We start from the raw sequence: 11,433 nt of genomic DNA, 5'->3' as shown, positions 1-11,433 counted from the left end.
ATATAGACCTCAGATGCATTTGCTTGGCTTACCCCAAACAAATTATTTTATAATTAAACATCAATACTTAAAAATCAGAAGATTGCACATAAAATTCCAGACTTCTAGATTTGGCTTTTAAAAAAAAAATTACAAGATCTAGGCAAATTGTGCCTGCATTTTCGCAAGACTTTCCGCCGAGGCCGCAAACCCAGGTCACAGCCCGCCAGCCCCGGCGCCGTCTACACCCCAGTTCCTTCACAGGCTGGGAGAGGCCGACGGGGCCGGGACGCACCGACTGACAACCAAGTGTCGCCTCCCATACTCCGTATGAGGACCGAGCACTAACTGGGGGACGCCCAAGCCTCCCGCTTTCACTCCTGGGCTCTTTGTTCTTCGCCCCCCTCCATTTTTCCTAAATTGCCCTTCACTTGTCTCTCATTCCACTTCCCATCACGTAGTTCGCGCCCTCAGCAAAGATGGCACCCAACCGAAACAGGGCAGCTGGGCTAACTTCCGGCGGGAAGCGCGCGGCGAGGCTCGCTTCCGGCGGCGCTCCCAGTGACGTAGGCGAGTGCGCCGTGCGGCGTGGGCCGAGGACGGTGCAGGGGCGCATGGAGGTCAGCGTCCGCGCTCGCGGTGGCGGCGGCGGCGGTGGCGGCGTAGGTCTCGTGGCGGGGGCAGGGGCTGCTGAGCGTGGGTCCTGAGGGCATGAGGGCGTGGCCGGGAGAGGAGAGCCGGCGGGAGGCCTGGGGTGGGGCCGGGCCGAGGTGGCGGGGAAGCGGGTGGCAGGGGGCTTGGGCCGGCCCCGGGACCGGGACGCGGAGGGGCAAGAGGGCGGCGTCCGGGACGCGGGCGGGCAGGGCAGGCGCCAGAGGCCGGGCCCGTTCGGAGCCGCACGAGCCAGTCTCCCGGGACCCCGCGTGGCGGCTGCGTGGCCTGCGAGCTGCCCGCACTGACCCTCCCGGTCTCCGCGAGCTGGCTGTCGTGGCTTGGTGCAGGTGGTTCTGTCTCTGCATCTGAGGGCTGAACTTCCGTGTTGGTGTCAGCCTAAACCCAGTTGGCCTCTGGACCTCAGTTTCCTCCCTAGCTCATAGGGTTGCCATCAACCGGGAGCGTTCCCAGTGCTCCCCCGCTGCCGTCCCCCGCTGCCGGGGCTCAGTGAATAGGGGATGTTGCCCTTGAGCCAGTATTCCTCCTCTCTGAGCGTATGCTTGTGTGTAGAGCTGGACTAAGCTTTTTACAGCTGCAATAATCCGGTCACGTAAAAATAAAATGTGCCGGCGATATACCAAGTTTCAGGAAATCGAAGATCAAACACGTTCTCTGCTTTGGCGGGAGGGGGGTCCGGGTTAACATTTTATGGTGCCCTGGTCACGTGCCGTACCTAGGTCTTTTAATCACCCTGGTGAGCAAGTCTGACATGGAGTTGTTAAAAGCAACATCGTTGGGATATGTAACAAATTCTTGGAGGAGGTAACATTTTGTCTGGGCGTGGAAAGATGAAGGGTGATTTCCTGGGCGCTGTGGTAGGGGTAAAAAAACCAGGCAGCAGGCCCTGCCCTGCCCAGTTATAATGAAAGTGCAGGGCCTATTTAGAATGAGGTAGTGTGTTGCCGGGAGGAAGAAGAGGTAAAACTGGAGAGAGAATTCCAGGCCATGTTGTGAAGTGCTTCTTGTGATCGATCCAGGACTTTTGCTCTTAGAGGGTTTTGTGTGTGTTTTTAAGTAGGATGGTTTGGAGAAGCTCACTCTCCTGTTATAAGTGTTATAATATATCCACAGAAGCTATGGGGTATGGATTATACGTCCAGGGTTTTCCAGGAGCAGTCTGATTTGAAAATATCCTGTCCCATTGTCTCTGTAAGCCAATAGTTCTTAATCCTGGGTACTCTTCACATAAGATGAATGCTGCCCAAGCCTGCTTGCAGAGACTCCCCATCAAAAGGTCTTGGGCCCAGCCTCGAATCTGAATTGTTGAATCACTCCCTGGGTGGTTTTGAAGCACAACCAGGACTAAAATCCCGCCCACCCAAGCTGTAGTGCTCCTGAGTTTTGATATTTGGTTACATTCTATGCTGAAACAGAAACCCTTCGAGATTTTTGCTTCAGAAAATGCTATTGTATGTATGTGGGCAGTCAGAAAGGAGAGGTTTGGGCTGGTTTGTGGAGAGCATGGCTGTGACTCCATTTCATGTGTCGTGTTCTTCTCTTGTGTTTGTGAATCTGGAATTGCCCCTGCACCACTCCCTTCTCTCTCCTTCTCTTCAGGGCTTTGGAATCACTTGCTAGGAGTCTTACCTCCCTGCCACCCAGGCCATCATGGCAGCTCGCCTGGTGAAGCGATGCACATGCCTCCTGCGAGAGGCTGCTCTTCTAGTCCCTGCCGTGTCTCCAGCTGGCCGACTGAGACTTGCCGGCGTAGCCCATAAGACTCTGACTTCCTCAGCTACCTCACCCAGTTCACACTTCCCAGGTTCCTTGTCAGAGCTTGTGGAGAGGGAACAAGTGTTTACTCCCTACCCAGAGCGCCAAGAGGTGGACCTGCTCATCGAGAAGGCTACCGGGCCAGAGGAGCTCCTGGAGCTTCTTGGTGGTGGTCACTGCCTGCACCAGAACCATGCGGCCCTCATGCTCATCCGCCTCTCTCGTCTGCTGTCTGAGAAGCCAGGAGACAAAGCCTCACTCATACAGGATGCTCGCTTTCAGCAACTTCTCCATCTCCTCAATAGTCAGGTGGGTTCTGCAGTGTTCTCTGAGGGTTCCACAAGCAGAGAACAGCACAGGCACTGGAGTCCAAGGCAGTTAGTCACTTTTCGGGTATAGACAGGAGTTCTGCTTAGTGCTTCAGCATCCCGTGATATTTTTTCCTTTTGTAGATTCCAGAGTACTTTTGTGTGCTTTCTCTGTCAGTCCTCACAGCAGTCCTGGTAGGTGAATATTGCTGTCCTCATCTCAGACAGCCGACCAGGACACGGTAATGGAAGTACAAGAAGTCAACCTGGTTCTTCTTGGTTCGTTGGGTGCTTCCGCCTCACCACACGGTCTTGATTTGTGTACCTCCCCCTCCACTGTCTGGCTGATGCTGGGCGTGCTTTTGAAGCAAGAGGAGATGCAAGGGTGATTGGTGGAGGATCCCAGAAACTTGAGCTGAGCGTAGGCATTACACAGCCAGTCAGAACCTTAAAGGATGAGTGCAGAGAGAAGGGACCTGTTTGTGTGGCGCTGGGGGTCAGAACTTAAGCCGGTTTCTGTTCGGTTGAGGAAGGACTCCCTTTTTGCAGGCTCTTCCCCAGGTGTCATGGGGTTTGCTGGACTGCCAGAGGGGTCCATGGCACAGAAAGGAGGTACAAACCCCCACTCTGGCCATGTTGGCCCTCACTCACTCCCCTGATCTGCGCTGGAAGGGAGAGGCTGCTCTTCTGTCATTCAGCATTGAAACCCTATGTCCGGTTGTTGAGGAGGAGGAGATTCCTGGTTCAAGGAAGGGGTCACACTAAATGAGTGTCTTTTGAACCGCAGGTTGTGAAAGCAGTGTAGTGGACATGGCCAGCCATTTTTTAATGAGATCAAGTAATGTAGAAGATGCCTACCCACCTTACACATAGTGAGGAAGTACTGTTTCGTGGAACTTTGTGTTGTAGTTAAATATGTAAATGTGCATGCATGTGTGTACTGGGGTCACAGTACAAATTTATTGCTGAGAATAAAGCTCATAAAATTACCTTAATTAGGTCCCTTGTTCTAAGACTATAATTCTAATTGTTATTTATTAAATATTTTATGCACGCTATTAAAGTACGTCTCACAAAACAAGACTGAACCTTATAACAAGAGTGTAAGCCAGTAACAAACTAGTAACAAAATATTGACAACATAAATGGTGACCATGGTTTCTTTTAAAGTCTTAGTACTGTCCAGGAAACCTACAGAAAGATGCAGGCACCCAGGTGTCATATGATAATGAGATCAAATTCAGTACTTTTCTCCTTGCTCCCCAGCCCTTCAAACAACAGCTTTTCTGTTTCCCATTCACCTTGTGCGTGTGATTTCAGTTCCCTCTCTCAGCGGTGTTGTCCCCTTTCACAGATGGAGAGACTGAGCCGGAGGGGCCAGGAGACTTGCACCACCAGTAGAGGCAGAATTGAGAGGCTAAGCACAGCCAGCAACCAAGCCATGCTTGAACTCAAGTGTTCCAACTCCAGCCCATGTGTCTGTGACCACATACTGTCGTCCTTGTGGGTGGGGTCTGGCCCAGAGGGTCCTGGAATAGCCCCCGTATTTCTCTAAGGCCTGGGAACAACTTACAGAGAACAGCGGGGTCACCCCTGTTCCGAAACCGAGCAGGAGCCTAAGGAGGAGGGAGGCGCCCTCAGGCAGAGGACAAGACTGGTTTCAGACAGCCCAGGTGCAGGTTGTGGTTCTGCCATTCCTGCTAAGACTTTGGGGAAAGGATGTGTGAAGTGGGGTGACGATGCTTCCCAGGCTGTTGGCACCTGACACACAAGTGTGTAGAAGAATGCCTGTGTTCCGTAAGAGCTGATGCTGGTGGCAGCAGGCAGCCAGTCCCTGCACATCCCTCGATGCCTGGGGGCTTGGGGTGGGCAGGACTCATTGATACCAGGGCATCTTTCTACCCATATATCAAAGGGCTTTCCTGCACAGCTTCACACACCAGGGACAGTGGGCTGGCTAGCTTTGGTCACCCTACTTGACGTGGTGGTACACTGGCACCTAGGCCTGCTCTGCAGGTGTGTCATCTTGGCTTTAATGCAGCAGTTGCGGTCCTGGGGAACTCCACATTCCCAGAAACCGTGTTATGACTGCTTCATTGGAGGGGAGGGCTTTAGGGTTTGGGGCCTCTCGGACTCAACATAACCGCTGTTTTCTTGTAGAAAAGTCAGTGTGTTTTTAATAGCTAAAAATTGTAATTGTCATTGCAAGCAAAAGAATGAGTTGGTTGACCAAACTGACCTTCCAAAGCCTGACGGTCCCTTCCTGACCCCGAGTTGCACTTCCGCAGGCTTCACTCTAACTTCTGGACTTCAGAGGTTTGCTTGCCCGTCAGGTCTGTGCATGTGAGAAGAGCAGAAGCCAGGCGCGCCCACCGCAGGTTGCTGAGCCAGGTGTCTGTTTGTCAGCCACATAGTTGAATTTGTGTTAGGGAAACTCTAGGAGGATTTCTCTTATCACGCTAAGTTCTTGCTTGCAGGTGATAGCAAACGACTGGCTGACTGGAGTGGAAGTAGTGTTTATTGGAGGCTGGAGAACAGGCTCAGAAAACAGGCCCAGGCAGAGGCTGTGAGGAGCAGCCTGCTGCAGCCCGTTAGGAGTGCCTGCCTTACGATAATAGCTGGGGAGTTGAGTCTGGGGAGTCAGCTTCAGGCTCAGACCCTTGGCCAGCTCTGTAACAACACGGGATCTACGGGGTCCCAAGTGTGACCTTGCCTGTGTCCTCCCCACCCAGATAACCACAGTCTGGCACGGCACCCTCGTGAAGCTGCTCCGGAGCCTCTATGCACTGGCGCTCCCCGCGGCCTCCAAGGAGCTGCAGTCGGTGGAGCAGGAGGTCCGCTGGCGAATGCGCAGACTCAAGTACAAGCACCTGGCCTACCTGGCCGAGTCCAGCACCACCTACATGCAGGAGCGGGAATCCCAGGAGCTGCTGGCTGAGCTGCTGGTGCACCTGGAGCGGCGCTGGGCGGAGATCGAAGACGGCCGCATGGTGGTGGCCATGATGATGAAGGTGGGGCACCTCTCGAAGTCACTGATGAACCGCCTGGAGGACAAGGTACTGGGGCTGAGAGCAGGTCTCCCTGGGACCTCGGGTTTGTTTCCTTGGGTGATGGCCTCTGGGGAAGGAGTGTGGGACGGAAGCCCTGGGAGCTTCTCTCCACAGAGTCTGGGGCATGGCACTGGAGGAACCAGAGCTCTGGGCAGTGGCCATGTTAATGAGCACTCTATGCCCACCCACTGGTCTAGGTCCTGGGAGGAGAGTGCAGAGCCCGAACCCCTTTATCTTTCTCCAGAATTACCTCATGTCCGTAACCTGGAGAGGGCATGGCCAGCAGCTTCTAAAGTGTGGCCTGCCCAGTGGGCTCAGCTTCTGGCTGGCACTCCCTAGAGACATCGTGCCCCCGCCTCCCTCCAGCCTCAGCCCTGCAGTCAAGTCAAATTCAGCCCCTGTTCCCATCGTAGCAGGGGCTGGCCCAGATGGCTGCCACAGCAAGCTCCACAGCTCATGGGCCCTGGGTCCCCTTCCCTGGGACCTGGGGATAAGTTTGGCTGCGGACAGAGCACTGCAGGCCCGGTGGTTCCCTGGGGTGGGAGCGGAGGCAGGCCCTGCACAGATGGGGCCTGTGTTTAGTAAGCTCAGGCCCAGTTGCTGTCTCGCAGGGGCTGCACTGCATGGGACTCCTGGCCCTCGGGCCATCGAGCTGACCCCTGCCGGCTGTGGTTGACAGTGCCTGGAGCTGGTGGAGCAGTTTGGCCCCGACGAGCTGCGGAAGGTGCTGGTGACCCTGGCAGCTCAGAACCGGAGGTCGGTGCCCTTGCTGCGAGCTGTCTCTTATCACCTGGTCCAGAAGCCCTTCCCCCTAACGAAAGGCATCCTCCTGGACCTGGCCTATGCCTATGGTGAGCCCTCTGCACAGGGAGTAACAGGGAGGGACGGAGGGAGCTCTGGCCGCAGCTGTGTCAAATTCGGTGCCTGCCCCACCCATGGCAGGTACTGGCCCAAAAGGCTGCCATAGAAAACATTGTGACTCATGGGCCCTGATCCTGTCTGCTGGGCCTCAGGGATAAATTTGGTTACAGACATCAAGCTCCTGGACCTTGAGGCCAGGGTAGAGTGGTGGGGTGGGCCCGAGGGCAGCCTGCCGAACCTCACCAGGTAAACCCCGGGTCTGCTCTGTCCCGAAGGCAAACTTGGCTTCCACCAGACCCAGGTGTTCCAGCGCCTGGCCGCTGACCTGCTGCCTCACACGCCCAGCCTGACGTCTGGTGAGGTGGCCCGCTGCACCAAGTCCTTCGCCTTCCTCAAGTGGCTCAACCTGCCCCTGTTTGAGGCCTTTGCCCAGGTGAGCCATGGTGCACACCTGAGGCCTCGGCTTGAGGGCCCTCCATGCCTGACCCTCACTTTGAGGAGCCGGTTCTCGGGTCATTTCCTCGGGGAAGCACAGCCAGCCTGGAAATGCTCTCCCTGGTGGCAAATATGGAATTCTTACTTTCTGGCTTATTTGGAAAGAAATGGTAGAGCTCGATAGTGCAAGGAAAAGTAGTTGAGAACAATCTCATCTTCTCCGTTCTTTCACCAAACTGTGTAGGTATTTCCGTTTGTCTTTGGGTGGCTGTAGCAAGGAGAATGCAGATGAGAATCCATTCAGAACTCTCCTTAAACTTCCAACTGCCCCAAAATGGAGTTGTAAAAAAAGACGTTGCTGGTGCTCATATTTAGCCGATAAACGTGGTTCCAACCAGTTTCGCATAAAGAGTTTTTAGAGCCGTTGTCAGGGAGCAGTTTCCAGGGGTCCTAGTCCTTTGTGAGTAATTGCTGCTGGGAAGATAGAATCTGGTCCTCCAGCTGTAACACTGTGTAAATTACCCTGTGTGGCCATGGGCTCATGGGCCCTGGGGGAGGTCCAGGTCAGCCTGGGGCCCCTCTCATCCTGCCTTTCTGCCTCACCTGGCTGGCCTAGCACATCCTGAACAGAGCCCAGAGCGCCACTGTGCCGCACCTGTGCAACATGCTCCTGGCTTTTGCCCGTCTGAACTTCCGTCCAGAACAAGAGGATCAGTTCTTCAGCCTGGTACAGTCTTCATGTTCCCATTCCCCTATCCCCCACCCTCTCCCCGCCGGCTGATGCTCAGCCCTCTGGGGAACAGCTTGGGGATGGGCAGGAGGGAGGGAAGAGGCCGGATTTTTGCACAGGAGCCCTGGGTGCAGAGACAGCATGGGAGAAGGCCTGGCCAGGGGCACCCGGGGAGGCGTTGCAGGGAGCCATCTGGAGCCAGATGTCCCAGGGATTGTCTGGGGACAAAACTCACGAAATCCCAGCATGCCAGCTGTGTGGCCAAGAGCAGCCATGGGTCAGGAAGACATCGGCTGGCAGGCTTACCATGCAGGCAGGGCTGGGGGACCGCTGGTCTCACTTTCTAGCACACTCTAACGCCCTGCTAAGGTTCAGAGACCTTAGTGGTCCACTTCAGAGACCTGCTGGCAGGGCCAAGGGGTGTGCGGGCTGTCAGGCCAAGTGTGCCCACACAGTAATGAGAGCATCCTGTGTGCGGAATGGGTTTGACCTTAGGCCCCGGCAGAGTGCACTACCCGGGCCAACCAGCTGCTTCCCTTTACGTACCCTCCAATACCTCTCGGGGCTAGAAGTACCTCCTCCCGTGTCCTAGAGGTCCACTCAAGATGTTACTGGATTCATAACTTTGTGCCTTAAGCCCCTGCCAGTGGGAGGGGTGGTGGGAGAGCCCAGCTGAATGTTCCTGCTGTCAAGATTCCCTAGGGAATGAGGAGGGTTTCTGGTATCTTCCATCAGGGGTACCCCAAGCCTGACCGAGAGTGTCTTGGCTAGGGTTGCTCCCTGTGGCTGCCTCAGGCCTTGGTGTGGCCCCAACTGCTGCCCGCCCAGGGGTTCTGCAGCTGCTGAGCAGAACCTGCTTTCTCCACCACCACCACCCCACCCCCCACCCCACCCCGTCCTTGCCCAGGTGCGGGAGAAGCTGGTGTCGGAGCTGGCAGGCCTGGACCCAGCCCTGCAGGTGGACGTGGTATGGGCCCTGTGTGTGCTGCAGCAGGTGCAGGAGGCGGAGCTGCGGGCCGTGCTCCGCCCTGAATTTCACACCCAGTTTCTAGGTAAGCAGTGGTGGGCATCCCTCCTTCTGAGTGATGGCAAGCCCATCACCACCACCCCCCAGGACTGCTGCAGCTGGGGCAGCTGCCCGGTTCTGTCTGCCTCGAACCAGGCAGGAGATTGTGGGCCCCCAGGCTCTGCTGATTGTCAGAGAGGAGGGGAGGTGGACAGGCCAGGGCTTACCCAGCATTTGCTCTTTCTCTGTCCACTCCTGTGGGTGACCAGCAGACCCTCTTTCTGCTGCTCTTGACGCAGAGTCCAGGGTGGGGCTTGGGTGTGGGGGTGCCGCTGCCTATCCCACCTGTCCCCCCCATGTCCCTCCATCCTGGTCCTCCTGGCCCTCGGCCCACCCCTCCCTCTTACTCCATCCTCTCCCCTTAGGTGGCGAGTCCCCAAAGAATCAGAGCACCTTCCAGAAGCTGCTCCACATCAATGCCACTGCCCAGCTGGAGCACCCCGAGTACACCAGCCCCCTTTTGCCGGCCTCGGCCTTGGTCCCCAGACTCTCAGCCCTTGACAGGAAGGCGACCCCCTTGCAGAAGGAGCTGCAGGAGACACTGAAGGGACTGCTGGGGAGTGCCGACAGGGGCAGCTTCATGGTGGCCACGCAGTATGGCTGGGTTCTGGGTGAGGGCTTCCCCCTGCTCTCTCCCACATGGTTGGCTTGGGGGCTGATTCAGCCTGAGACCTACCAGGACCCTCGCAGTCTCATCTGAGGGCTGTTCTAACCTGCCCCCTCCACAGCAAGGGCTGGCCCAGAGAGCTGCAGAGACTCCAGCTCTCCTCTCTCCAGGGTCTCTGCCCATCAATTGCTGGGGGCTTTCAGCCCAGTTGGTCTCCAGGGAACCGTCCCCAATGTGTTTTCATCCCGTGCCCCTTCCTTAGATGCTGAGGTGCTGTTGGACAGCGACAGCCAGTTCCTGCCCCTAAGGAACTTTGTGGCCCCTCATCTTGCCCCGCCCTCTGGCAGCCAGCCACTTCCTCCTGGGGCCAAGAGGTAGGTGGTCCCGTAGCTCTAATGGTGTGCGCATTTGGCTCTTCTCTGGCATTCCCTCTTCCGGCCAAGAGCCTGGCAGAGCTGCCAGCACCCACTGCGCCCCTCTCCCCCTACCAGGCTGGCCTTTCTGCGCTGGGAGTTCCCTAACTTCAACAGCCGAAGCAAAGACTTGCTGGGACGCTTCATGCTGGCCCGGCGCCACATCCTGGCTGCTGGCTTCCTGGTGGTAGATGTGAGTATATGGTGGGTGGTACCTGTGCGGGGCCGGGAGCTGGGTAGGGAGCAAGTTCAGGCCTCAAGCCAGAGGGCACACAGATGCCCAGCCCCCAGCTGAAGGTCGGCGGTGGTAGGGTTCCCTCTTCACACATGAGAAAAGGGGAGCTTGGAAACTGTCGTATTTTTCTCAAGATCACACAACTTTTAAGTATCAGAGCAAGGCCTCAGGTATGGCTCCCATCTCCATAGCCAGGGCCTCTTGGACAAGGTAAGGCTGGCAGGATGTGTGGGCCACATGCGTGTGCCTGGCACAGAGCTCTGCTCTGTGGTCTGGCGCTGGGGCCTTCCCTCCAGGTTCACCAGGGAAACCTCTGCCACCTCTTCCTGCTCCCTTCCAGAGAGCAGACTGTCTTTTAAGGGCCAGGCAATACATAAGTGGCTTTATGGACTACACGAGGGTTCTGTCACATTTTTTACTTTGGGTGGTGGGAGTGTTTTTTGTTGACAACTCTTTAAAAGCCGTCCTTAGGTTCCATGTAGTTGCCGCTGGCCGTTGGCTTGGGCCCTGCAGCTCTGAGCACTGACAAAGCCAGGGGGTGTGGTGCAGAGCAGTAGGCCTGCCCTGACCCGGCTCCTCCCTCTCCCAGGTCCCGTACTACGAGTGGCTGGAACTCAAGTCTGAATGGCAGAAAGGTGCCTACCTCAAGGACAAGATTCGAAAAGCGGTGGCAGAGGAGCTGGCCAAGTGACTTGTCCCATAGCCTGGACTGCGTGCCCAGGGGGCTGGACTCACCTAGCTGTGGGCGCTGGGTGGGCAGGAGGGGGCACACTCGAGGATAGACCTTAGTGCAGGACCTTGGCCAGAAGTGGGGTGCTGGCCAGCAGCTCCAAGTGGCAGGTTGCCCTCTCATGGGAAATAAATCTTTAATTTTGGTTTTCAACACCACAGGCGTCCCAGGCTTTCTCATGACTCTCCACCATCCACCCTGCTTCTCGCCCATCTGTCTCTGCTTTGGCAGGCAGGGAATGGCTATCCGAGGCTCTGCCCCGGCCCTGTGCACTCCCTCTACCCCTATCAACAGAACCTGCTTGCCCGAGAGGCAAGGAACCTGCAAAGGGGGGCTGACTCTTCAGACTTTCCCGGTCACTCCAGCTGCTTGTCTGTCCCAGCTTCTCTCTGCCACCCGTGGAGACCCTTCTCCTGTACATTCATACATGGCTGGCCTGTTGCTTAGGGCCTGTAGTCAGCCCAGCACAGACTGAGTCCTAGGATTTTGAATCTCGGCATGAGGACCTTCCCAGGGGAGGCCAATTGGGTTTTCAGTGCTTGGCTTGGGGTTCTATTCATGGTGTGGTTACTGATCACAGTTATCCTGGGAG

At 56.3% G+C, this 11,433-nt stretch overlaps 1 protein-coding gene and 2 non-coding genes across 4 annotated transcripts; all 3 read left to right on the top strand.

Moving 5' to 3' along the window:
- The first annotated feature begins 579 nt into the window (after nt 1-579).
- On the top strand, nt 580-10,999 carry TBRG4 (transforming growth factor beta regulator 4). Of its 2 annotated transcripts, XM_058534761.1 has the most exons (12): nt 580-641; nt 2,251-2,715; nt 4,069-4,191; nt 5,447-5,770; nt 6,444-6,615; nt 6,901-7,058; nt 7,677-7,787; nt 8,698-8,842; nt 9,222-9,467; nt 9,726-9,837; nt 9,955-10,069; nt 10,701-10,999. In XM_058534761.1, exons 2-12 carry the CDS (start codon nt 2,302-2,304, stop codon nt 10,800-10,802), a joined length of 2,022 nt encoding a protein of 673 aa, XP_058390744.1. In that variant the 5' UTR covers nt 580-641; nt 2,251-2,301; the 3' UTR covers nt 10,803-10,999. The 2 variants fall into 2 exon arrangements, with proteins under 2 accessions (XP_058390744.1, XP_058390745.1); XM_058534762.1 differs by lacking the exons at nt 580-641; nt 4,069-4,191 and having other exon boundaries at nt 958-2,715.
- Nucleotides 6,140-6,276, top strand: LOC131400124 (small nucleolar RNA SNORA5). Its single transcript, XR_009217300.1, has one exon. It is a non-coding gene; the product is annotated as a small nucleolar RNA SNORA5 (small nucleolar RNA).
- Nucleotides 6,666-6,801, top strand: LOC131400123 (small nucleolar RNA SNORA5). Its single transcript, XR_009217299.1, has one exon. It is a non-coding gene; the product is annotated as a small nucleolar RNA SNORA5 (small nucleolar RNA).
- Nucleotides 11,000-11,433: the final 434 nt, after the last annotated feature.

Source organism: Diceros bicornis, chromosome 41 (assembly GCF_020826845.1).
Source record: "Diceros bicornis minor isolate mBicDic1 chromosome 41, mDicBic1.mat.cur, whole genome shotgun sequence".
Taxonomy (NCBI): domain Eukaryota; kingdom Metazoa; phylum Chordata; class Mammalia; order Perissodactyla; family Rhinocerotidae; genus Diceros; species Diceros bicornis.
This window is presented reverse-complemented; position numbering and strand designations above follow the sequence as displayed.